The sequence below is a fragment of the Cebus imitator genome, unplaced genomic scaffold (assembly GCF_001604975.1).
Source record: "Cebus imitator isolate Cc_AM_T3 unplaced genomic scaffold, Cebus_imitator-1.0 Scaffold326, whole genome shotgun sequence".
Classification (NCBI taxonomy): Eukaryota; Metazoa; Chordata; class Mammalia; order Primates; family Cebidae; genus Cebus; species Cebus imitator.
Window position 1 is genome coordinate 2,495,810 of NW_016107641.1, and position 26,036 is coordinate 2,521,845.

Here is a 26,036-nt window from a genome sequence, read left to right on the forward strand (position 1 = left end):
TTAAGATTTCATAAAATACACTGATGTTATTTTTATGTTCAAGCTCTTTCTCAGATGTATTCCTAACCAAGTTACTGCATTTACATAACACCACATTTTGTGAAGATAGTTTTACAAATAACATGCAACAACTATGGCTGTTATGCTTTTAATGGAGGCAGATACAAAATTCATCAATGCAAAAGAATGTTTTACATACTCATTAACATAGTGATTAATGTAAATTATATTTTGACAATGTAAAATACAGTGTATTTGGCCTCACAAAGAAACTACAGAGTTAGCTGAAACTTAAGATAACTGAAAGGCTCCTTATGTTGTTTTTGCCCACCACTTTATTATAATAGTTCTAAGTGATATCTGGGGAGAGAATTTAAAAATAATACAAAGCTCTTTCCAGCTCTGATTCAAAGAACTCTAGTGAAGCTGTATGGCAATGATATTATGGAACCATGAAGTTTCCCCGAAGTATTTCCAATAACAGGCAGTTAAGAAGCTTAATAGTTTCAAAGTCTGGAAAGCAGCAAAGATACTTTAGAGAATTTAAAAACATTATAAACCTCACTTCTCACCTACAGAGACATTTTAAAGCATGGACATAACTTTAAGGAGATTGAGAAAATATCAGTAGTTTTCATAAAGCTTCAATGAACACCCGAAGGCACAAGTGTTTGAAAACAGCCTATTCACTAAAACGTCACCTTTGGAGGTACAGGTGTGCTGTGCTTGCAGGAGAAGGACAACTATATCCCTAGTTAAAAGCACCAGGTGTCAAGCTCAGTTTCCATTTACACAGGATGCACCAATAATTCCATTTACACAGGATGCACCAATATAGTGAATAGTTCAAGTACCATACTACATTTCCAACATGTCTTTGCCTATTTTGCTTAGTTAGCACTGGGGTTCTTTTAAACCCCGTAGCTCTATAGAATATTTTAAAAGGCCAGAACTACCTCAAAAATAGTCTTGAAATAATACTGGACCCTTCTAAAAGAGCTCACAGGATATTTCAGTAACATTTACAGAAAGAAAAAAATTTGCAGTAGCTGAGTTTCAAGTGAATAGTAATGTAGAACATGTAGGCTAAAATGTTGGGTAATGTCAAAAATTGCCAAGATTATTAATACATATTTTGGTAATCACTATTAGCCAGGTTAATTTTTTGTGCAAAATACACTATATATTAATAGAACAGGAAAATCATTATTTCGGACCACTAACAAGAAAACCCACAGCAAGAGAAGCATCTATAGGGCAATTAAACATTAGGGAAGTTTACTAGCTTTAGAATATATCAGTATACCTCGATTACAGAAATATTTCATTTTTAAAACTAGAGTGAGTGTTTTCATGTACTTTTAGTAACGACCCAATCTAAGGAGCCTTGGAGGCTTGTGAAAAAGATATATCCACAAAGATGCTGCATTTCTAGTGTGGGAGTAAATTAACACTTCTGAAAGAAGGAAGGAACTGAATCACCTCAGCATCAATAAACAGCATTTTTCTTTTAAACAGTAACTCATAAATCTGATGACTCACTTTGCTTTACTAGTTCAAAATTAGGTAAGAGAAGAACTAAGCTAACTGGTCAGACCCAGAAACAATGATTTGGCAAGCTGCAGTCACTCAGCTCATGTTGTGTGATAACTGGCAGAAAGGCGGCTCAATTATTGTCTTCACATCTGTAAAGAGACACCCACGGATAAGTTAATTCACTGGACAATACAAGTAAATTTTCCCTTCCTTAAAGCTCTGACTCATTTCCAAACACAGGCGTACCTTGTTACATTTTTTACAAATTGAGGGTTTGTGTCATGAACTGTGCCCATTAAAGATGGTAAACTTTTCATCAATAAATGTATGTCTTGAATGCCCACCAAAAAGCCTTTCCCCGTTTCTCTTCCCTCTCCTCAGGCCTCCCTATTCCCTGAGACAAAACAAGATTGAAATTAGGCTAATTAATAGCCTACAATTGCATCTAAGTGTTCAACTAAATGGAAGAGTATCCATTTCTTACTTTATTTAAATCAAAAGCCAGAACTGACTAAACTTAGTGAGAAGGTCACGTTGAAGGCCAAGACAGGTTGAAAGCTGGGCAGGCTTTTTGCATTAGCCAAGCTGTGGGCACAAAGGCAAAGTTTTTCTGTTTTTTGTTTAGCTTCTCATTCTCTGGCTGAAAAGTTCTTGAAACTAGAAGTGCTACTCCAGTGAACACAAGAATGATTTAAAAAGCAAACAGCCTTATTTCTGATATGGAGAAAGTTTTAGTGGTCTCGATAGAAGACCAAACTAATCACAACATTCCCTTAGGCCAAAGCCTAACCCAGAGTAAGGCCCTAATTCTCTTCAATTTTATGAAGGCTGAGAGAGGTAAGGAACCAAAAGTTATGTTTGAAGCTAGCTGTGGTTGATTCTGTTTAAGGAAAGAAGCCATCTCCACAGCAAAAATGCAAAGTGAAGTGGCAAGTTATCTAGAAGACCTAGCTAAGATAATAGATGAAGGTGGCTACACTCAACATTTTCAGTGCAGACAAAACAACTTTGGAAGAAGTAGTCATCTAGAACTCATAGCTAGAGAGATAAGTCAATGCCTGGCTTCAAAGGACAGGCTGACTCTCTCAGGGACTAACGCAGCCAGTGACTTATTTTTGGAAACAGGGTCTCGCTCTGTCAACCAGGCAGGAGTGCAGCAGAGCTATCATAGCACACTGCAGCCTTGACCTCCCAGGCGCAAGCAATTCTCCCACCTCAGCCTCCTGCGTAGCTGGGACTACAGGCATGCTTCACCATACCCAGCTAATTTGTTAATTCTTTTACAGACAGGGTCTCTGTATGTGGCCCACACTGGTCTTGAACTCTTGGGCTCAAGCAATCTTCCCACCTCTACCTCCCAAAGTGTTCAAATTGCAGGCCCAAGCCAATGGTGGCTATGTTGAAGCCAGTGCTCAATTACTATTCCAAAAATCCTAGGGCCCTTAAGAATTATGCTAAATCTACTCTGCCTGTGCTCTAGAAATGGAACAACAAAGCTTGGATGACAGTGCACCTGTTTACAGCATGGTTTACTGAATATTTTAAGCCCTCTGTTGAGAACTACTACTCAGAAAAAATATTCCTTTCAAAATACGACACTCATTGACAGTGCACCTGGTCACCCAAAACTTCTGATGGGGATGTAAAAGGAGATTACTGTTTTTATGTTTGCTAATACCACATCCAGTTTGCAGCCTATGGATCAAAGAGTAATTTCAACTTTCAAGTATTATTTAAGAAATACATTTTTTTAAGGCCCTAGCTATCTATGTTCCTCTGATGGATCTGGGCAAAATAAACTTACAGAAAGGATTGATGCCAGTAACACTATCATGATTCATGAGAGGAGGTCAAAATATCAACATTAACAGGAGTTTGAAAGAAACTGATTCCAACCCTCATGGATGGCTTGGAGGAATTCAAGACTTCAGTGGAGGGAGTAACTGCAGATGTGGTGAAAACAGCAAGAGACCTAGAATTAGAAGTGGAGCCTGAAGATGTGACTGAATTGCTGCAATCTCATGATCAGACTTAAACAAATGAGTAGTTGCTTCTTATGGATGAGCAAACAGTGATTTCTTGAGATAGAATCTACTCCTGGAGGGCAGGTGTGGTGGCTCACGCCTGTAATCCCAGCACTTTGGGAGGCTGGGAGGGCGGATCACAATGTCAGGAGTTCAAGACCACCCTGGCCGATGTGGTGAAACCCCGTCTCTAATATAAAAATTAGCTGGGCATGGTGGCATGTGCCTGTAATCCCAGCTACTCAGGAGGCTGAGGCAGGAGAATTGCTTGAACCAGGACATAGGAGGCAGAGGTTGCAGTGAGCCGAAATCACGCCACTGCACTCCAGCCAGTGCTACAGAGCGAGACTCCATCTCAAAAAAAAAAAAAAAAAAACAATCTACTCCTGGAGAAGATGCTGTGTACATTGCTGAAGTGACAACAAAGGATTTAGAACATTACACAAACTTAGCTGATAAAGCAGCCACATGGTTTGACTCCAATTTTGAAAGTTCTACTGTGGATAAAATGCTATCACACAGCAGCACATGTTACAGAGAAATATTTCATGAAAGAAAGTCAATCAATGCAGCAAACTTCATTATCTTATTTAAAGAAACAGACACAGCCATCCCAGCCTGCAAGGAGCTACCATCCTAATCAGTCAGCAGCAATCAACATCAAGGCAAAACCCTCCACCAGCAAAAAGATTACATGTTAATGGCTCAGATGACCATCAGCATTTTGTTATAATAAAGTACTTTTTAATTGAGGTATGTATATTGTTTTCTTAAGACATGTTATTGCAGACTTAACAAACTACAGTGTATTATAAACAACTTTTATATGCAATGGGAAAACAAAGTATTTGTGTAGCTCATTTTATGGGGATATTTGCTTTACTGCAGGAGCCTGGAACCAAACTCACCTTTGAGGTAGGTGTATAAGCTACTAGAATCCACATGGGATGGGAAAATTCCCAAAAGTTACATCTTGAAAATTCACTCTGAAGTATGCCTAGTTAGTTCATAAAGCAAATTCAATTAAAATACATGAACTTGGGCCGGGCGCGGTGGCTCACGCCTGTAATCCCAGCACTTTGGGAGGCCGAGGCGGGTGGATCACAAGGTCAAGAGATCGAGACCATCCTGGTCAAAATGGTGAAACCCCGTCTCTACTAAAAATACCAAAAATTAGCTGGGCATGGTGGCGCGTGCCTGTAATCCCAGCTACTCAGGAGGCCGAGGCAGGAGAATTGCCTGAACCCAGGAGGCGGAGGTTGCGGTGAGCCGAGGTCGCGCCATTGCACTCCAGCCTGGGCAACAAGAGCGAAACCCCGTCTCAAAAAAAAAAAAAAAAAAAAAAAACATGAACTTTTTATGAGCTCCCCCTGTCCCACCCTCACTTGCCTAACATACATACTATTAAAAGGGATATGGTTCAATGAGCCAAGTATGACTTCATATGTAAGACAAAACATTTATAAATAACTGTAATCTGTAATTCCCATGCTGGTGGCATGTACCCACCTGTAGAGGAGTTCGATATAACCACTTCTCTTTATCAACTTTAAGCTGCATACAGGCAAAGAGATCACAAACTGCAGGGAGGCCGTAATGGTCTGGGGGGAACTTATGTTCCTCCTGTAGAGGTGAATTAAGTAATACTTCCTGTAATACAAGAAAAGAGGTTGCTTCATGGAAACTAGGAGGCATGAGACCAACTTTTTTTCCATAAACGGCCTATAGAGAATAATTTAAATGTTAACCATTCTCTCTAACAACCAAAAACAAAGGTGACAATTGTTATTTCCACCCAAATATTTGCCATAAATAGCAGTAGAACAGGCTAGATTCTTTTCTTTCCTGAAGGATGGAGCTTAGGCCTGAAAAATGCACAAAAAAAACCATACATACTTCATTCCAAATTTAGTATTTAACATATTCAACGATCTGGCCAGTTTGCAAGGTTTGGGATTATGAAATATAAAACTCTAGGCCAGGTGTGGTGGATCACGCCTGTAATCCAAGCAGTTTAGGAGGCCAAGGCAGGCAGATTGCTTGAGCTCAGGAGTTCAGGAGACCAGCCTGGGCAACATGGTGAAAACCCATCCGTACCAAAAATACAAAAAAATTGGTCAGTCATGGTGGTACATGCCTATGGTCCCAGCTACTTGGGAGGCTGTGGTGAGGGGAATGGCTGGAGCTGGGGAGGGCGAGGTTTCAGTGAGCCAAGATTGCACCACTACACTCCAGCCTGGGTGACAGAGACCCCATCTCAAAATAAATAAATAAAAATAAAACTCAGAAACTGTGCTATTTTGATGTTTATGCTCACCTGGGCCTTCTTTCGAAGCAGCCACTTATCTTCTCCAGAGGATAACTGGCTGAGGTTGCCCATCTTTTTTCCTGGCAGGACCCAGTCTGCTGTGTTAAAGGGACACCAGAAAGTGCTCATGGGGCTTTTAAGCTTTTGTTTGCCAGCCTCTGTCTTCAGCTCTGTCTTAGGCACTTCCTTGGGACTTCCTTCTTTGTACAGGGGCCTGATAAGCCACTCCGACAAGGGGCTGTTCTTTATGACTTGGAAGGAATCAGCAATTCTAGAAGGAACCATTGCCTTTGGTGCTTTAGGTTGTTCTATTACTTCTTTTCTAGAAGGACAAAGCCACATATTCAGGGAATCTTTATGTTTCTCAGGCTCAGGTTTGGGTTCCATGGGCATCCCATTTTTATCCTTTCCTTCTTTCTTCAGAAGCCATTTATACAGAGCCTCCTTCTCACAATTCTCATCACACACACACTCTGCAAAGCTTGTGCAGGGCTCATTGGCTCTGCACACCTCCTCTACCTTACATGGGTCCTGATGGTTCTGGACAAGCCAATCCTCTGTAACCACGCTGGGGGTGGACAATGGTTTCTTGGCCTCCAAGTGGTCATTCAGGCACTTCAGATTGCCCAGGTTTTCAATCTCCACACCTTTGGGCTGGTTTCCCTGACAGTTGGTACAGGAGTCAGTCTTGACAAGCCAATCATTCACATTATAGGACTGGAACAAGAGCTTAAACTTCTCACTGATTTCATGACTGCCATTCTCAGGCTTCCCCAGCTTATGGGATTCCTGGGGAGTCACCAGCCAATCTGATAAGTCCATCTTATCTTGATCAGGAAGCTCTAGATCTTCAACCTTTTCCATTTCAGTGGAGAAAGAACTAGCAGTGGAATGGCTGTTACACTTTTGATAACTTGGTTTTTCAGGAACTTCCTGTTGCTGACTCTTGAGGAGCCAGTTTTCTAAGTCCTTTAGGTTTCCCCAGACATTACTGAAGAAATTGCAGGCTCTGGAAGAAGTCTACAGAAAAAGTACACACTATTAGTTTGGCAAAATAATGATGACTGCTTTGGAGAGTCTGTCTGCATATTTACTGTCTGGCCCAGTGTTTTAAAATTTAAGTACACAAAGTCAAAAGGCAAGGTATTTCTCTGTTTAGATATTCTTATCTGATAGAAAAGGGCTAGTATCTCTGTGTAATATGCCTTTACAAATAAAGAATGCAAAAAATGGGCAAAGGATATGATCAGGCAAGTCATCAAAGAAGCCTAATAAATGAAAATACTCAACTTCCTTACTAATGGAAGGAAAACCAAAAGCAAAATTCTGTTTTGTGTCGAATTCAGACAAAAAAACTTAAATGATTATTACTCTTAGGCTTCAGGGAAGCAGGTACTCTAATATTCTGCTGATGAGACTATAAACTGTTGGCAACTTCCTGGAAAGGCAAATTGGCAGTATGTATCCAAAGTCTTAAAGGGTATGCAAACTACATCTAGGAATGCAATTTCTAGAAATGTACTCCTAAGGAACTAATCAAGAATGTACACAAAAACTGGCTCCTGGATGTTTAGAGAATCCCTGTTTATATCCAAAAAAACTTGAATTTAAATTACAGCCAATCAGTGATATACTATTAAATACTTTATAGAAGAAATGACTGAGAAATGTTACCACCATACTGGTGAAAAAAATCTACTTACCAAAAACACAGGACTTACAGAATGATTCTTTTAAAATATATATGTATAGAAAACTGAAGTATATAAATACTTAACTTTCATTGTTACAGTGTTTTTCTCTTTGTGTTGAGATTATGAGTTTGCGGGCTTTATTTATGTAAAATTCTTTATTTTTAAAATTTTCTATGATAAAGAGTTCTTTATTTTCTAAACTTTTTATGATGAAGAGACTATTAATAAATGTTTATGGACTGCAACCAAAAACTTAACAAAGACACATACTACTGATTAGTAACTAACCCCATCTACTGCTGTGTCTACTGTAGAAACAATAAAAGCAGCAACAGACCTGACTATTCTCCAAGGTCTGCTTTTGGGTGAGCCAGTCCTGGGGGTTGGTGCTGGATATGTAAGGAGCCTGATGACCACTGGCAGGTTTGCCTCCAAGGAGCCATTCGCTGAGAGGGACAGCTGCAATACTGGATGCTGACTTCTGTTAATCACATAATACTTTGCTGCTTAACAAGGAATGTCAAAGGCAGTAGAAAGTTCACCAGAAAAGAGAAGAGCAGCTCTCTAATCTTGGCTTGCAACTGATTCTGAGCAAGTCATGTGCCTTCCCAGAGCCTCAATTTTCACAATTATAAAACAAGAAACAGCTGATCTCTACGGTTCTTCTCAACTAAAACATCTAGAATCCTTTATTCACATTGTCATTCCTTTTAGAAATATATCATCTCTACAAAGTATAAAGAGGATCCCTCAAAGAGAGCTAGTATCAATAAGACAGCTAATGATAATTGCCTATGAACTGACTGATAAATTATCTGTTAATCAGCCCCAACAAGACATCTAAATTTCTATTTAGCATTCAGTCTCAAGGAAAGCATTCAATTTCATAAACTAACTCATTGCCACTGGTACTTCTTTACAAATAGTAGCATTTTTTAATGCTATATAAAACTCAAATGAAATACAAAGCAAGTAATGACTCAATTACCAGAAACAAAATGATACTTTACCTGCTCTGGCATTGGGATATAGCCTCTCTTTTCCAGGAAGGGCCCAATATTTGATGAACTAGCATGAGCCATCAAGTGCTCAGGAATTTGCTATGAAAGGGACAATTTAATCATGTTATTTATGCTGTGCTACCAAAAAAATGAAATTATAATTCAAAATTTCAAAAGTGGTAAAGCATTACCATTTCATTGGAAACATCATTCACAGTAAATCCCATGACTTACAAAGTAGTATCAAATTTGGGAGTACTCTACCACATAAATATCACATAAAAAATATTTACCGGCTGGGCAAGGTGGCTCATGACTGTAATCCCAGCACTTTGGGAGGCCAAGCTGGACAGATGACCTGAGTTTGGGAGTTTGAGACCAGCCTGACCAACATGGAGAAACCCCGTCTCTACTAAAAATACAAAATTAGCTAGGCATGGTGGCGCATGATTGTAATCCCAGCTACTCAGGCGGCTGAGGCAGGAGAATCACTTGAACCTAGGAGGCCGGAGGTTACGGTGATCCATTACAGTGAGCTGAGATTATGCCATTGTACTACAGCCTGGGCAACAAGAAAAATCTTTACCAGAATTGGTTGTACTACCATTTTTAACAAGACTCAAATGTTTGGTTCTTTATTAAAAACTATTCAAGCCATAAATTTTACAAAAAATATATCAAAAACATTTAGAGATATACATGAGGTATTCCAAAGAATATCACTGAGTCTACTATATTCCAAGAACTACCAATCTAGGCAACTTAATCAGAACATATTTTTTTTTTAAGGCGGAGTCTTACTCTGTAGGCCAGGTTGGAATGCAGTGGCATGATCTCGGCTCACTGCAACCTCTGCCTTCTGGGTTCAAGCAATTCTCCTGCCTCAGCCTTCCAAGTAGCTGGGATTATAGGCGCCCACTGCCACGCCCAGCTAACTTTTTTGTATTTTTAGTAGAGACAGGGTTTCACCATGTTGGCCAGCCTGGTCTCAAACTCCTGACCTCAAGTGATCCACCTGCCTCGACCTCTCAAAGGATTACAGGCATGAGTCACCATGCCCAGCCAAGAACATGAAATTTTTGAAGCTAATCAAATTCTCAAGAAAGCCATTATTCACAGTAATTTTTTTTTAAGGCCACAGATTTGAGAAGTGCCCAATGAAGCATATGAGATTACTCACAATGGTTTTGAGAGACCCAAAGGTGGTGATGGTCTGGCGCAGAGCAGTTGTGTCAGCTTCAAAGAGCAGGACAGTTGAATCTTCAGGCTTAAGGGTCAAACTGCCCAGTCTGGGGAAAAAAAAACAAAATTTGGCTATTTTTAAGAAATACCTGTTTCATCAACTTCATCTCAAAAGCCAAACTGTGAGTAATTTTAAATGATTACATTTCACTAAAAACCTCAACCAAAGGTAGATGGTTTATTCATGTATCAGCAAATATAACATTAAATATATGAAGCAGAATGATCTTAGCAACACAGAAGTTAAATACAATACATGCAATGAGTTACAAAATCAACTTTCTTTTAATATACCAAAGTTAAAGCCAAAAGTTAAAATAAGCAAAAAGGGTCATTACCTCTCCAGGCACACAGAGACTTGATTGGCTAGATCTTTGTTTTGGGTACACTCCAGTTGATGAGTAAGACAATTGAACTGGCCCAGTAACTAAAAGAAAAATGAAACCATCTAGCCACAATGATACCAAAAGCACCAAATATATTCAAGTTAACAAACAGACTTGAGATTAAACTTTTATCTGATCTATATTAACACTGCTTTACAAGGAAGATATTCTCTGGCAACCAGAAACCATGCTCAAACCAATTCTAGCCATGCAGTCACCTTACCCAGTACAGCTGCTGAGCTTGCTGCTGAAGTGTCTCCTCTTTAAGCTGATAGATGAGGTCCACCTGTTCGTATAGCCACACCTCACGGCTTCTAAGGCATTCCAGGTGACGGCTTATGCAACTGTGAATCTGAGCTTTGACCTAGGAAACACATACATGTTAGCTTCCTAGTGTTATAAGCCCAAAGAATGACGTTTCCCACAGAACTGTGAGGTTCTGAAACTTTTTTGTGTGGGAGGAGGGGCTCGTAAATCCTTAATATTATCTAATGACATCTATGAAGTATCTCCCCAGAAAAAAATGCTTATTTCCAAGATTTTGCCTATAGTTTCAGGGTTTAGTGTCCCAAAGCCCACCCAATGACCCACTAAAGCCCTATGGACCCCAATTTAAGAATTCCCAACCATAAAGGCATACCTAAACTCTAAAATCCTCCTTCAATACCCATCCTTCTAAGAGGATTAGGTTTAATTTGGGTGTACTTATCAAGAGAAAATACAAGAATGTACCAGGAGATACTGATCCCCCTCAGTTTTCTACGTAATTTTAAAACCTATGGTTTTACAAGTTTATCAACAGAATAAAGACAGAGTGTTAATAACAGCTAGCCCCTTATCTCTTTTCTCACCCCAACAGAATGAGCAGTCCATTCAGAGCAGACCAATTCAGTAATAAGATGTGCCACCACATGTCAACAGCTAGAAGACCACTAGGGTGGACAATTTAAGTGAACTTATAAACTAATGTTTCTGGAAGCATAAACAGTGATTGAAACAGGGCTAAATATAAAAATCCCAAAGGAGAAAGCCAAAACAGGCCATAAATTATCCATGACAATACACATAAGAAACTACATTTTAAAACACATTTTTTTTCTGCTTAATAAAGTTGTGTTTTAAAGTCATGTAATACTTGGCTACCACACACAACAACAAAATATTACTGGAAGCAACAACAGATTTCACTCTGGCTTGCCCTAACAGATATTCATTTACAGAACCATGCCATTAAGCAGTTAAAAGATGATGGGAAGGATGCTCAAGTGCATCCCTCATGCATCAAGAGGATGCGGTTGAGAGGATACTACTCACTCATTTCGTATTTTTACTGATTACAGTGCCTGAGGAAATATACAGAGGAATAATCAAAAATGTATGCTAAATATAATTTTCTAGAATGGCACAGGGTTTTCCAGACTCTTCTAGCATCTGCTTTATTTCCCCTTGGGATGAAAGGCACCAGTGTATCAGGCAACTGACTAGGACCAAGTAGACCATGCAAGGCATGGAGTGAAATTTTTTGCTGGCACAGAGAGACCAAGTCCTTGGCCATGCTCTAACCAGCCCTGTGACAAGAGTCCAGACAAGGGAAGAGAAAAGCATATGTCACACCTCTCGCAAGTTATCTTTAATTTGCTGCTCAGCCCGGAGAACTCCACCAATAGCAAGTTCCAAGTCCCTCCGTGCATCACTACATCTCAAAAGGGGTTCTCTATTACTGGAGCTGCCACTCTGGTCTTGGAAGGTATTCATTCTGCTCACTGCTCCTTTAAAAGAAAAATATATATATAAATAGCACCATAATTACAACCAAAAACCACCTTTCAATCATCCCTCAAATGATCATTCCAGCCAACTCCCATTACTAACTACTTAGATTACTTCCAACACTGGACCTAGCACAAAAGATACTTTTAATAAATATTGTCTACTCCCTCCCCTCCACCACTACTCCTGCCATAAAACTCTATAATCTACTTTAGTGACCCTTTACATGTGAACAGCTATTTCTCAAAAATACACTAATTGTCCTGAATCAACAGAGCACATAGTGTCCAGAAAATTTAAAAGAACATTAGAATATAATTTTCTATTTATAACACGTAGTCATAGGAGGCATATGTTCCTCTTTGCAGATTTAGAGACGAAGACTAAAAGGTACAGAAGTATCTTTGATTACTTTGAAAATAAGCTGCAAACAATCTGATACACGAAGTTTGGAACACTGTTTAGAAGATGGAATTTTTAATTTCCCCTTTTAGGTAGAAGTTTTTTTTATTTAGGAAGAACTCAGAAAAGACTTCATAGCTAGGAAGCTCTCAAAAATATAATATAGGGCCAGGCACAGTGGCTCACACCTGTAATCCCACCACTTTGGGAGGCCGAAGGGGGTGGATCACTTGAGCCCAGGAGTTTGAGACCAGCCTGGGCAAAATAAAGAGATCCCATTTCTACCAAAAAAAAAAAAAAAAAAAGGAATTAGCCACATGTGGCAATGCACACCTGTCGCCCCATCGATTTGGCAGGCTAAGGTGGGAAGATCACCTGAGCCTAGGAGGTTACAGCTGCAGTGAGCCGTGATTGCACCACTGCACTCCAGCCTGGGTCAGAGAGTGAAACTCTTGTCTAAAAACAACAAGAAAGAATAACAGATACATAGATACATGTTTTTATATACAGAAAACTATATATAATATATAATACAATGTGTATAACAGATTTTATGTGACAAAATGATTTTATATGATTCTGATATAATGGAGACACAGAAATTGGAGTGAGTAAATACAGAGTTCTCTAATAAGCTCAGGTTTAGAAATAGGAATGGGAACAGCATGTAATGATATGATGAGATTGTTAACACAAGAGTGTCAGTAAAGCCACAAAGTAAAACTTGACAAAAGCTCCTGGAAAAATAATGACATGGTTTTTAAACACTGAGAAAAAGGCAGCAGTGATTACCAGAACCCAAAAGAGATTCACTAAGTCCTGTGATACCAGTTATTTCCTTCTGGATTGTTTTACTAAACTGTCAAGTCAAATAATGCTGTAGACACAAAGGGATAACAGGAAGACTTGTGGCAAGACCATATGTTATCACTGTGCAAAGTGAGTATCAGTTAAAGAGAAGCACAATTAAACTGAATACTAAGGTTATTTTTTACAAAATACTCAAAGGATGACAGACTAAAGCCAGTTTGTAAAGTTTTTAGAGGCACATCCCTGCTTCTCCTAATTACCTGTATGAAAACACAGAAGACAAACATTAAATCTGGAAGTAACATGGGGCTGTGACAGAAACAGATTTCAAAACAATCTCTACACAGCTGTTAAATCTTACAAAACATAATGTAGGTTTTTTATACTTTAATCAGGGAGGGAAAGGAAGAGAATAATTCCTTTTTAAAGAGTGGAAATCTTTAATCAAAAGTAAATTCTCTGTGAATTCACAGTATGCTGGGTCTGTGGGGAAAATAACTTACAACAGTGTTTGTCACAGGATTAACCTGTTCCATTATTAGACCAGAACCCAAAAGAGATTCACTAAGTCCTATTATAATCCAATTATTATTAGACTAAATTCAAAACTTATTTCTGAGTAACAAGCTTTAGAAGAGGACACTTAGAAAAGGGAAAGAGGCCTCAAAACCATGAAAAACTTCTCCAGGAAGGAAGGCTGTTTAGACGAGATAAGAGACATATCTCCAGGAGGACATGATTACTATTCTCAAGTATGTGAAGACCTGTCAACTAGAAGAATTAAATTTATTCAGAAGAGACACAAGGGGGTAAAAAAGATTAATAGGAGGCATGTTAGGCAATATATCAAATAACTTCCTAACAGTCTTGAAAGCAATGACTTTCTCAAAGAAGCCAGCGTTGGGGTGAAAAGTGGCTCACCCAGTATAGAGTCCTCTAAGTGGTTCACATTTGAGACAAAGGAACTTTGGCAGGCCTTGTCTCCATCTTTAAGACTAAGTTTAGGGCCAGGTGCCTAGCTGAAAACTGGAGAGGGACAAAAGTGGTGAGTCCCTCCCTCAAAAATAATGTATTCTGAGGGAAGTAGGAAGAAGCAGCCCAACAAACTTTCTGTCTACTAACTCAGCAAAAGACTCGGATTCAGGAACTAGAGTTTCTATAAGAAACTGAACAATTCAGGAAATTTTCTAACTTGCCTTTGCTGATTTTGTTTCATGAGTCTGTTTCTACATAATCATCTATAAAAACAAAGGGCTGCCTTAATTGGATTTCACAGAAGTCCCTGTGGAAATTTTTCCAACCTTGGACACACCAACAGTGGTTACTTTGCAGCCTCCTTTTGCACGCCATGAGCTGCCTGTGTTAGGCAGAGTGTTAGTGTGCACTTGGCACTCACTGTGGGGACTATGAAAAATACCTGCATCACACGGGTGAAACGCTGGCTCAGATTTGGAGAGCTGGAGCATGATGGGCTGCTTCACTTTGCACTTAGGTCAGTCATGCAAGACATGTTTAGTGGTCTTTCAAACGTATTAACCAACCTTCTTCATCTGTGCCAAATTTCCCACTCTTAGGTCCTCACCATTTGTGTGGAATGCCACAATGCCTGGCACAGTGTAAAATTTAATCAATAAAATTAAATTATTGCTTCACAATGTCAAAATCCCAGAATTCCGGAACATATGGGAGACAAACTCAAACACATACAGTGCTGACTGTATTACTAGATTCCTAAAGCAAGTCCTCTCAATTCAATCACAAGTACTAACACTACACAATAAGAGAATACAGCAGGAGTTCACACATTGGACTTTCCCCTTATCAGCTATAGACAGAATGTAGGATGAGATTTAAAAGTAACAAAACTGATTTTTCCACACACAGTTATATTTTTTCAAATTAAAATGAATGTTATCCTTCAAAAGTCATCTTTAGAACTCATTTGTCAGCCACAAAGAAAACCTGTTTCATTTCTTTACGGTAAGTCCCAGGATGCTTGTCCCTTTGCTGCCTTTGGCTCTCTCTGTCCCCCCTCCTCCCTGTGTCGCAGTCAGAGCACAGTCAGCTTTCGGAGCCCAGATACCAAGAAAGGAGCTGTGCAAAGGCTTTCGCTCTTGCATTGTGATGAAGAGGAAGAGCTGAAATGAAGAGCCCCAACCATGGGTAAATTCAAATCACAATGAGTTGAAGCCTGAGCCAGCTGTACAAAATGTTACATCCAAAGAGACTTGTATGAGGTAACTAGTTCACATGGCCATTTTCAACAGTTATTCACCATTGGTTTCAGGTTCAAGAGCCAGAGTAGCAAGCATGACTGTTAAGAGGTCATGCTGGAGTCTGACAAACCTAAATTCTGGCTGTGTCTCCAAACTTGAGACCCCTGAGCTAGTAACTTAACCTCTCTGGGCCTCAACTTCCATAGGAAAATGGTAGACAGGGATAGGAGCCACAGAGGGCTGCAGTAAGGTTAAAGTGAGGCATTATTTGTCTACCGGCACTTAGCCTAGCACCTGCACACTGTAAGCACTCCACATTGCGGTGGTTATTGTTATCAGGTTTACTGGCAGGCTGTAAAGTCAACAGGCCCTGACAGAATCCTGTAGCCATTTATCAGGGCTATGACCTTGCACCATTTGCCCTTGTAGAACCTAACTTCCTAATTCTTAAGTGAGGACTATAGATTCACAAACTTAGGGGTAAGGAAGTGGTGCTTATTTAATAAATATTAGCTTTCCATCTAGTCTTTCACTATACGATAAGGCAATCTTTTATTTACTCCAAAAACTCAATAGTCTAAACCCTCTAATATATACCAAGTATGTATAGTTTCAACTGTTTTCTTCCTGTAAAAAAATTGGACCAAATCAGCTCTGACCCTAATATCCAAATCAATAAAAGATTACTAAAAATGTCTTTTTATCTTCACCATTATACTCCAAAATATTGTCTGACCATCTTCAAAAGCGGATTGCCTTAAATGTTTATTTTTTGAGACAACATTAGAAGTTTAAGTGGTTTCTAAAACTTAGGTACTTCTAGGATCCCTGTCCTAAATTTAGGGGTGGAGAGGTAAAGGAGGAAGACAGAAACACACATACCCTTCAAACAAATAACAAAACCTGGAGTTTTGTCAACAAGGAATTCTTTAAACCACATATGCCATACTTACACAATGTACTTACACAATGCTTTGCACAAATGTATAAAGTCTGAAGATCATGGGACCAGAATTGAGCAACTAACCACAAATGAAGCTAAGTCATTACCGTACGGCTTAACCATAAAATTTCCAAAGAGCTATAACTCTTGTGACCCCCACAAACTACAATTTAAAGCTGAAAAATAGTTCCTCACATGCTTCTTTTAAAAAACAAAAGTAAAATAAAGCTGAAAAAAATCTTCGCCATCTCTTTAACATAACATTCTCATTCTACAGATGAAGCCACAAAAGCTCAAATAGTTTAAGTGACCCATCTAAAGGGCCACAGCCAGAAGGGGTAAGATTTGGGTTTAGAACTATAGTTCCCAAGGTCTACTTCTGGGTTCTCCCTCCCAGATGAGCTTGTTCTTCCTTTAGTGTATTATCACCCATAAAGTATTTTTATTTGCCAACACTAGAGATAAAAACTAACATTCCAATGGATTACTATTGAAATAACTTCCATTAAGATTTTCACTCTATTGTCATAGTCCTCAGTAAGTTATAACCATGATTACTCAGAATCTTCTGCCTTGGATAACACTAATAAAAATAAACAGTACCATTGTATGTCGTGATAGGCTCAGAAAAAAACAAACACTGCCAACTACCAATGCAAATCGTTCTGATTCAACGTGTGTATCACAGCCACTTCAGTTTCATTTGTCTGTAAGAATGAAAGCTCAGACTAGATCATTTTTAACCTCACCTTCCAGCTCTCACATTCTATGCCCCCTTGCCACCTGCCCCTCCCCCTCCAAAAGACTCTACTTTTTACTTATTTGCCTGGCATCCCAGTCATTGCTAAAAGGCCAAGTGCAGCATCTATCCACAGGATACCTATGTGTTCTATGATTACTACACTCGAAATACTAATTGAACAATTTGGTTATCTTTGATGAGACAACCTGCATTAGACCGTCTATACACACTTTTAGTTTATAAAAATTATAAATTAAAAAATATTTTGCAATTTTACCTTGAGACTTTTTTCACTTCACACATTCTTTCTTCCATCTTTTTAAGGTTATTTTTTATACAACTCGTTAACTCAAAAATTATATACATCGTACCCTAGCCCCAGCCGACTTTAAATTCCTTATCAAGACAAGTAGTTTCTGAAATCCAGAACCTGGTTCTCTGTAATCTTTTTAAAACCATACAAATGTTAATATCGCAACAGATATTAACAGAAGGTAATAAACTCACTATTGAGCATTGTTAGATTTAACACTTCACAGGTTCAGATTTTTCCACCTTTATACTAGTAACAGAGAGCAATCAATCCTAGCACATCAACTTTTTTTTTTTTTTTGAGTCGGAGTTTTGCTCTTTCGCCCAGGCTGGAGTGAAGTGGCGTGATCTCGACTCACTGCAACCTCTGCCTTCCAGTTTCAAGCTATTCTCCTGCCTCAGCCTTCCGAATAACTGGGATTACAGATGACAGCCACCACATCTGTGGTACAAAAGGCTAACTTTTGTACTTTTAGTAAAGAAGGGGTTTCACCATGTTGGCCAGGCTAGTCCCGAACTCCTGACCTCGTGACCCGCCCGCCTTGGCCTCCCAAAGTGCTGGGATTACAGGCATGAGCCACCGCGCCCGGCACATCAACTTTCTAAAGTAGTAACTGAAAACCGACCACAAGGCGTTTCTAATTCGAAAGCAACAGTGACTCATGCGGCTTTCGAGGCTTCCCAAATGCCCTCTGCAGGAGCACAGCAGCTCCGGGAGCCCTCGCCCTCTGGTCCCCGGAAGCCAGCAGGCTCCCAAGTCCCGGTCGCCGCTCCGCACGCATGCGCGAGGCCGTGGTGGAGTCCCGGCTACTGTCTGGCGCCAGGGCAGCAAGGCTGCCGGCCGCAAGGACTCCCGCTGCGTCCCCAGGGTTGCCGGACATACCTCACAGGCCAGGTCACCGACGCGCCAACTCCCCAGCGAGCAAGAAGCTGCTTTATCCCTGACCCGAGTGTGGAAGGCCCCCGAGCCAGGGCCGCGCCTCGCCCACAGGTCACACGGCAGCCACCAGCGAGCTGGAGCGCTCCACCCAGAGGCAGGGAGGAACTGAAAACTCCGCCCCTGTTGCCGCGCTCCCCGCCCATCCTCTCTGGCGCTCGCAGCCGCGGCGCAGCTCCCACGCCGCTGGGCCTCCCCGCTAGGCGCCTGCTGCCCCCGCCCGGCCGCCCAGGGCGAAGCCAGCTAACGGGGCCTCGGATGGCACCCGGGGATCCTCTCCAGCCTCTCCTCTCCCCACTTGCCACACTCGATAATGGGCCCAACTCAATGAGAATTATATGAACTATAATGAATTATATGAACTAAAATGTTTAGGACAGTGCCTGGCATATAGCACTACTTACCTGTGACTATCATGCTTATGATAGCTTTTCCTTTTCTCCAAGATAATCCTCAGAGCCTACATATCCAATTAGACCACAAGATGAAATCCAGACAACGTTGTAATTCCATTTCCTTTTAGTCGATTTTTGAATGTAAAATATTCGCTCTTGTCTTGCATATAAAGCTATTTTTGTAAATAGTAAGAGTAATGCAAAATCACATGAGAAACACCAAAGTGGAACACTAAGGGGCCATCACACTCAATCAAGTAACTCTCAGTCTGAAGCCAAAGGCCTGAGAACCCAGGGGGCCGCTGGTGTAAGTACTGAAGCCCACAGTCTGGAGAGCCTGGAGTTGTGTTGTCCAAAGACAAGAGAGGAGGAATGTATCCCAGCTCCAGCAAATAGATCTGCCTTTTCAATGTTTTTGTTCTCTCTGGGCTCCAGCAGATTGGATGGTGCCCACACACATTAAGGGTGGATTTTCCCCACCTAATCTACTCAGATTCACACCCTAATCTCCTCTGGAAACAGATACACCCCAAAACAACATATTACCAGGTTTCTAGGTTTCCTTAATCTAGTCAAGTTGACACCTAAAATTAACCATCACAGCTCTCTATTTCCTGGCCTCACTCTGGCTCTCTTGCTGTGTCCCAGAACAGCTCTCACACCCTCATCTACTGGAGAGCTGATCTATGCATAGGCTAATTTGGTTTATCTTGTGCAGCTTGGCTATCAGCACTCTCTGCCAGCAATGCCAGTCTCTCCTCTTTTCCCTACTTGTCTGCTTTTCAAGTCACCATCACTAACGACAAAGCCTTTCATGACCAAGCACCTCACTCCTCAATACTTTTGGCCAATACAGTTGGCTGCTGCCTGCTGCATGACCACTGTAATATGTATAGGTTTCCAGCAGGACACCTGTAACACATATTACCCTATTGTTATATGCCTGCCTCCTGAGCCTGATGGCTTCATGAGAGAAGAAACCATGTCTTATTGATTTAATAGATTTGTACATCTTAATACTGAGCAGACCGCCTGGTATCAGTACCTTGGCATTACCAATCCTTCACATTCTATGTGCCACTGAATTGACATAAAGAGAAGAATGTCCCTGGCATTGTACAATGCTTGTCCCCTAAGTTCAACAGAGGCCTAAGACATTTTAGACAAATGGATGAATAAATGATAAATTAATGTTTAGATTCAGACTAGCCACAGTAAGTATGGTATAGTTCTACTTTAAACATAGATACTGTATTAATGCAGGAAGGTTTTTCAGAGGAAAAAAAAAGTTTTTAGCACAAACTATTACTTTTAGATTTTTTCAAACAAGACAAAACTGGCAAGGGTGTTGCCACGGAAAGTATGATCCCAGAATAAGTGCTGAGATAGTGTCTTTCCTGCTGCCAGAACCACAAAGCTGAGCTTCATAGATTCACACAAACAGCAGCAAGATTGTGGGTTAAAGAGGACACATTCACCGTATTTTACAGCCAACTCTGGGTTTTTTCCTCAGTCTTGGCAATACCACAGAAATTCTAACTGAATTTCAAGTTGAATATAGGGAACGATATTCAACTTGAAACTTCTTGCCATAACATAGCCAAGGATAGGAAAACATGCTAGTTACCTACTATCACAGTAATAATGCCATTTTATCCTGATTTTATGTCACAAACATTTTGTAGTTCTCCCATAGAAGCCAACAAATGATAAAATATTAATATTTTCCCTCTTCTAAAGCCTGGAAGACTAGCAGTAATGCCAAAATAAAGTTCAAAACACACCTGAGATTATATTCCTTTGAAAGCCGTAATTGTCTCAATATTAAGAGACTTCTCACCTGTGACCAAAGTGACAAACAAAACCTTTTAACCTATTTTGTCAGCTACTCACTACTTCACTGAACCAAACTGCCACATTTATAGAGCACTTAGGTAATGCTGCATAAAAGGAATATTAAACCCCAAAGGTGCCCCCAAACACACTGCTAACCCCAAAAAGGAACATCTTGACTAATCAAGCTGAGCAAAATTAAGGATGACAACTTGGTATAAGAATGACTAAGAATGTAGAGTCATTCATATCAGAAGTAAAAGTAGCAACCTCCAAATAATTGTTTTGAGGTATTGTAAGCTAAATGATCACTGCAATGTTATGATTTCACAATCAAAGAAGATAAGCTGAAAAGGACAATATGGCAGCCCCTCTAACCAACAAGCATAGAGATAGTATTAATGCCCACTAGCCAGAGCAACAGTGGTCAACTGGGCCCCCATTCCAGCCTAGACCTCCACATTGTTCATGTGCATTCTATGTTGAAGCAATGTGTCCAGACATAACTATATGAAAACAAAATCAAAATGACAACCTTGGATGAAAATTTTAAAAGGACTAAAAAATAGCAAGAAGAGTAATTTAAAAAGTACCATGGACTTCTACAGTTCTTCCATGAAACTGAACTTAACCCAATGCATACGTACTGGTTGGGTGGTCCGTTATAGCCACTTTAGACTTGCCTTTGCAACCTAACCAGTATGTGAACAGAGGTAGTGAATTCACTGCTGATTTCAGTAATGGTTGAGAAAGTACTCTGAATTAGCAGCACATTCCACTGTATATCATAAAGAGTGACAAATCTGCATTTTCTGAGGCTAGGTGTACTTTGTTGGAAAGATCTGATGACTAATATATGTAAAGCACTTAAAATAGTGCCTGATGCACATTAAGAGCTATATAAGTATTAGCTATTTTTATTGCTTTTAGTCAAAGAACGGGATATAATAAAGACAAAGTTCATTAATTTCATCACCATCATCTCTCTCCAGGACTCCTGCAGAAACCTCTTGACTGCTACCTACTCTCCCTCTCCTCCCCTCCCCTTTCCCTCCTGCTGCTCCTTTAGCACATCCAGGATGCTTCCGCCTCAGGGCCCTTGCACTTTCCTCCAGGCATCCTCAAGCCCAGGCTTTCACTTCCTTCAGGTGTCTGCTCAGAAGTAAACTCCTTTCAGTGAGACCATTCCTCGCCATCTTTTATTTTAAAAAGTCTTGCCTCCCCTCCCCTCCACCTTAAAATGCTTTATTACTCTCCATAGTACTGACCACAGTCTGGCATGTGGCAACCATTTATGTTCTGATCTCCCTTCAGAAAACATACTAGAAGGTAAGTTCCACATGCCAGGGACTTTGTCCTTTTGTTCACTGTTGTATAGTAGGTGTTCAATAATTAGTTATTGAGTAAATGAATTCAGTCAGTATTTACATATAGTCTACTATGTGCCAAGCTTTTTAAAAAACTTATCTCGTTTAGCCTCACAAACCATTAAAATGGCTATTATCATCACCATTAATTTAAAAAAAAAAAAAAACACAGGCTTGACAAGGTTAAATATATTACCTACAGTCACAAACTTCCAAGTAGAAGAGCCAAGATTTAATCCCAGATCTCAGTCTAAAGTCCCAAACCACACCTGGTACGTTGAAAGAATAATTAAGTATTAAGGTATTACGTATTCATCCAACAACTATTTATTGAGTACCTAAACTGACACTACTGTGATAGTCCCGCAGAACACAATGGTGAACCTGCCACCTAGAGGAGAATTTATATCACAGATTCACCAGGCAGAAAATACTAATTCTTTGAAATAAGAGACTGAGTTCAAAGTCCATCAGCAGTAGCAATGAATGGTTCTGAATACTAACATTATATGAGGAAAAGTATTATAAAACACTAACCTAGGGACTCTCAAATGGCAGGGGAGGGATATGTGTCAGGATATCCTATGGAGTTTTATGAAACCCCTACACAGGTTCCTGAGATTCTGGCACAGCCATGTTGATTTATTAAAATAGGGGTGAGGAGTACTGTGTAGTTCTAAAATATATTCTCTCCCTTTGAGAGGCACATTTTCCTTTCCTTCCATAGCTCAACGTGGTTTTCCATTTCTGAAATACCTGTTTGCACAAAGGTAATAATGCAACTGTAGAGATTTATTTAGATATAAATTATCACAAAACTTTCAAAGGGTAGGACCTAATAGAGACCCAAGAACAAAGGCTCTCTGAAAGGGAGGAAAGGAGAAAATGAAAGGAATGTTATTGTGCTAGACTTTACATATATTATCTCATTTACTTATCTGAGTAAATCTGCAAGCTAGCAAATCTTCAAATGAGAAAACCAACTAAATTGCCTAAGCCACAAGGTAGCAAATGAATCTTCCTCCATTGCATCATTAGGGTAAGTCTTCCTCAAACGGTCTCATGTACTTTAAAGTTTGGAAATGTCACACTAGGATCTTGGCACAGAAATGGGCTATGACTTCCTGTGCCATCTTCATTCCAATAAGTAACTCAAGAGTCTGTATAAACTTAGTTCTAAATTACCAAGTGCGTGGTAGAAAGCTAAGTCCATCCAAAAGCAGTTACTATGGTGAACCCGACCCTGATTAGAAAGTGACACAGGCTGAGCGTGGTGGCTCACGCCTGTAATCCCAGCACTTTGGGAGGCCGAGGCGGGTGGATCACTAGAGGTCAGGAGTTCGAAACCAGCCTGTCCAACATGGCGAAACCCTGTCTCTACTAAAAATACAAAATTAACCAGGCATGGTGGTGCATGCCTGTAATCCCAGCTACTCAGGAGGCTGAGGCAGAGAAATCGCCTGAACCTGGGAGGCGGAGGTTGTAATGATCCAAGATTGTGCCACTGCACTCCAGGCTGGGCAACAAGAGCAAAACTCCATCTCAAAATAAATAAATAAATAAATAAACAAACAAATAAAAAGGTGTGGTTAAGAGGGAAAAAAGTTCTGCCTCTGGGGTCAGATAAATACTAGCACTCTGACTTCTGTCATTCTACTTCCGCCATTCTTGATGGCATCATTACACGTTAAATCCCGTACCAGGGATTTAATTACTATTTAATTACTATTATCGTTGTTCCCACCACAAGAATTTAGTTCCATGAGAATAAGGAGCGTGTCCATTTTTTTCATTGCTATCCTCAACATCCTGAACATGCAAGCACCAAATAAATAAATAAATGATTGTCAGTGGAATGAAACAATGAATGAGCAAGCCTCACTCTTCTCATCTGTGAAACAGACATAATCAAGCTACTTTTCGCAATTGGGAGAATTAAATGAGACGGTATGTGTTTGGCACACAAAGGACCAAAAAACCAAGTATCTTCTTTGCATTTCCACCTGACAAGCTAGAAATGGATTATGTTCCGGACCAGTACGGCAAAACAGACAGCGCCTTGCCCGAGGCCCAGGCAAGAGGCTAGAGAAATTGTAAACTTAAGAGCTGTCACACCCAAAGCCTGGGGAAGGCCGGCGACGAGCAGAAGGTGTCCGGGGCCGGGTGTGAGGAGGATCCGGGAGAAAAGGACAGGCCCGGGCCCGGCGTGTGGAGGGAAGGGGAGAAGGCCGGCCCGGCTCGGCAGGCAGACAGGAGGAGGTGCCCGGGCCCGGCGTGTGGAGGGGAAGAGAGGAAAAGGCAGGCCGGGCCGGGTGTCGGTCGGGTCGCGAAGGGACGGACAAAGGCGAGCCCAGCGGGCCAGTGGTCATCGTGCCTCCACCCGGCCCATGGCGTTCTTACCACGTCCGAATGCCTCTCCGTGCGATCCGAGGGGACCTTGGATGGACTGAGACACGGCCCCACACGAACCGAGGGCCCACAGGCAGAGTTCTCGCGATAACACAGTCTTCCTCCCAGGGCTCTCGCTATACATCTGACAGTCTCGCGAGATCTCCGCTCGGGTCAGCCAGAAGCCCCTGACTGCCCTCTAGAAGGCGCAAAGCGCAGGCGCAGACACCCTCCCCGCCCTTGCGCAGTGTCCTTTCGCCCTTCGTAAATAAATCAACTTAAATGAAGCAAACCTTTTTTTTTTTTTTTGAAGGCAAATTCTGTGCCAAGGACCATCCCAAGTGATTCAGATGTCCTCACAAACTAGATATTATTTAGGTTCAACGTTCAGATGCAAAAATGAGTATCATAAGACACAAAAGGCTATATGATGTATGATTCCACCTTTGCCACATTTTTTTTTTTTTGCCAAAGATTGAGTAAATAGACCGGCTGCGAGGGCTCACTCCTGTAATCCCAGCACTTTCAGAGGCCGAGGCGACTGGATCACGAGGTCAGGATATCTAGACCGTCCTAGTTAAGGCGGTGAAACCCGACTCTACTAAAAATACAAAAAACTGGCTGGGCATGGTGGTGCGCGCCTGTAGTGCCAGCTACTCAGGAGACTGCGGCACGGGAACCGCTTGAACCTGGGAGGCAGAGTTTGCAATGAGTCGAGATCAGACCACTGCACTCCAGCATGGGCGACACAGCAAGACTCCGTCTCAAAAAAAAAAGAAAGAAAGAAAGAAAAAAAACAGGTTGAGTAAATAAATAAATGTCAGAGCACAGATTTTTTTTCTTTGAGACAGGGTCTGGCCCTGTTGCCCAGGCTGGAGTGCAGTGGCACAATTTCAGCTCACAGCAACCTCTGCCTCGTGGGTTCAAGTGATTCTCCTGCCTCAACCTTCTGAGTAGCTGGGATTACATACAGACACGTAACCTGGTGCCCGGCTTTAAAATTTTTTAGTATGGAGACAGGGTCTTTCTGTGTTACCCAGGCTGCTCTCAAACTGGGCACAAGCGATCCTCCCACCTCACCTGGGATTACAAGCCTGAGCCACCATGGCCAGCCTACAGCCCAGATTATAACCCACATTATTTACTTGTGACCAGATGTTAAAATAGCCTTTCTTTCTATCTCAGTTTCCACAGAGGTCTTCCATACTTGGTTGGCAACTGCTTCCCCACATTCCCCAGAAAAGTAGATGATCATAGCAGGGTTTTATGGATCCCACCCAAGGGTGACTCGTACAAGGGGCAAGGCAACCTTATTACAAAACAACAGAAGAGTAGATTCTGATGCAGAAGCTAAGACAACAATCATAGGCTGTGAGTGGAAGGGGAGCTGTGGAGAGAGAGGCCCACAAAAGTCCCAGAGGAAGTCAGCCTAGAACATGACCCCAGGCAGAAGGAGCCCTTAACTCTCCTGTCCCCCATTCCCTCTCAGTTCAGATGCAGTCCCTGGAAGGAGACTTTGTATAACTCAAAATTTAACTCAGACCACTTTTTAAAATTATCTGAAGGTGACCAACAAAGCTAAGGGACCTGTCTAGATTGCTCAACTGGCCCACATAGCATGTTTAAACAGATGGGGGACAAGGGAAAATAAAGCTGTTTATCAGTTGCCCACTGATTGTTCAACAGATGACTGTTTGCCCATTTCTGATCTGTCACGTACACACAGCTGA

General features: G+C 41.0%; 1 protein-coding gene across 5 annotated transcripts; it reads right to left on the bottom strand.

Moving 5' to 3' along the window:
* Positions 1–132: 132 nt before the first annotated feature.
* Positions 133–24,501, bottom strand: NCOA4 (nuclear receptor coactivator 4). Of its 5 annotated transcripts, none has more exons than XM_017504706.1 (10): positions 24,319–24,501; positions 11,806–11,960; positions 10,415–10,555; positions 10,144–10,232; positions 9,744–9,852; positions 8,573–8,662; positions 7,900–8,043; positions 5,878–6,888; positions 5,070–5,210; positions 133–1,685 (listed from the first exon to the last, which is right to left on the bottom strand). In XM_017504706.1, exons 1-10 carry the CDS (start codon positions 24,449–24,451, stop codon positions 1,680–1,682), a joined length of 2,019 nt encoding a protein of 672 aa, XP_017360195.1. In that variant the 5' UTR covers positions 24,452–24,501; the 3' UTR covers positions 133–1,679. The 5 variants fall into 5 exon arrangements, with proteins under 5 accessions (XP_017360195.1, XP_017360200.1, XP_017360198.1 ...); XM_017504711.2 differs by lacking the exon at positions 24,319–24,501 and adding an exon at positions 18,270–18,424 and having other exon boundaries at positions 135–1,685; XM_017504704.2 differs by lacking the exon at positions 133–1,685 and adding an exon at positions 3,921–4,557.
* Positions 24,502–26,036: the final 1,535 nt, after the last annotated feature.

Coding starts and splice junctions, on each gene's coding strand:
- NCOA4 (XM_017504704.2), bottom strand. CDS start 24,451: ATGTATAGCGAGAGCCCTGGGAGGAAGACTGTGTTATCGCGAGAACTC. Junction 11,961..24,318: donor CGGAGAGGCATTCGGACGTG/GTAAGAACGCCA, acceptor TTTCTTTTAAAG/GAGCAGTGAGCAGAATGAAT. Junction 10,556..11,805: donor TTAAAGATAACTTGCGAGAG/GTGTGACATATG, acceptor TGTGTTTCCTAG/GTCAAAGCTCAGATTCACAG.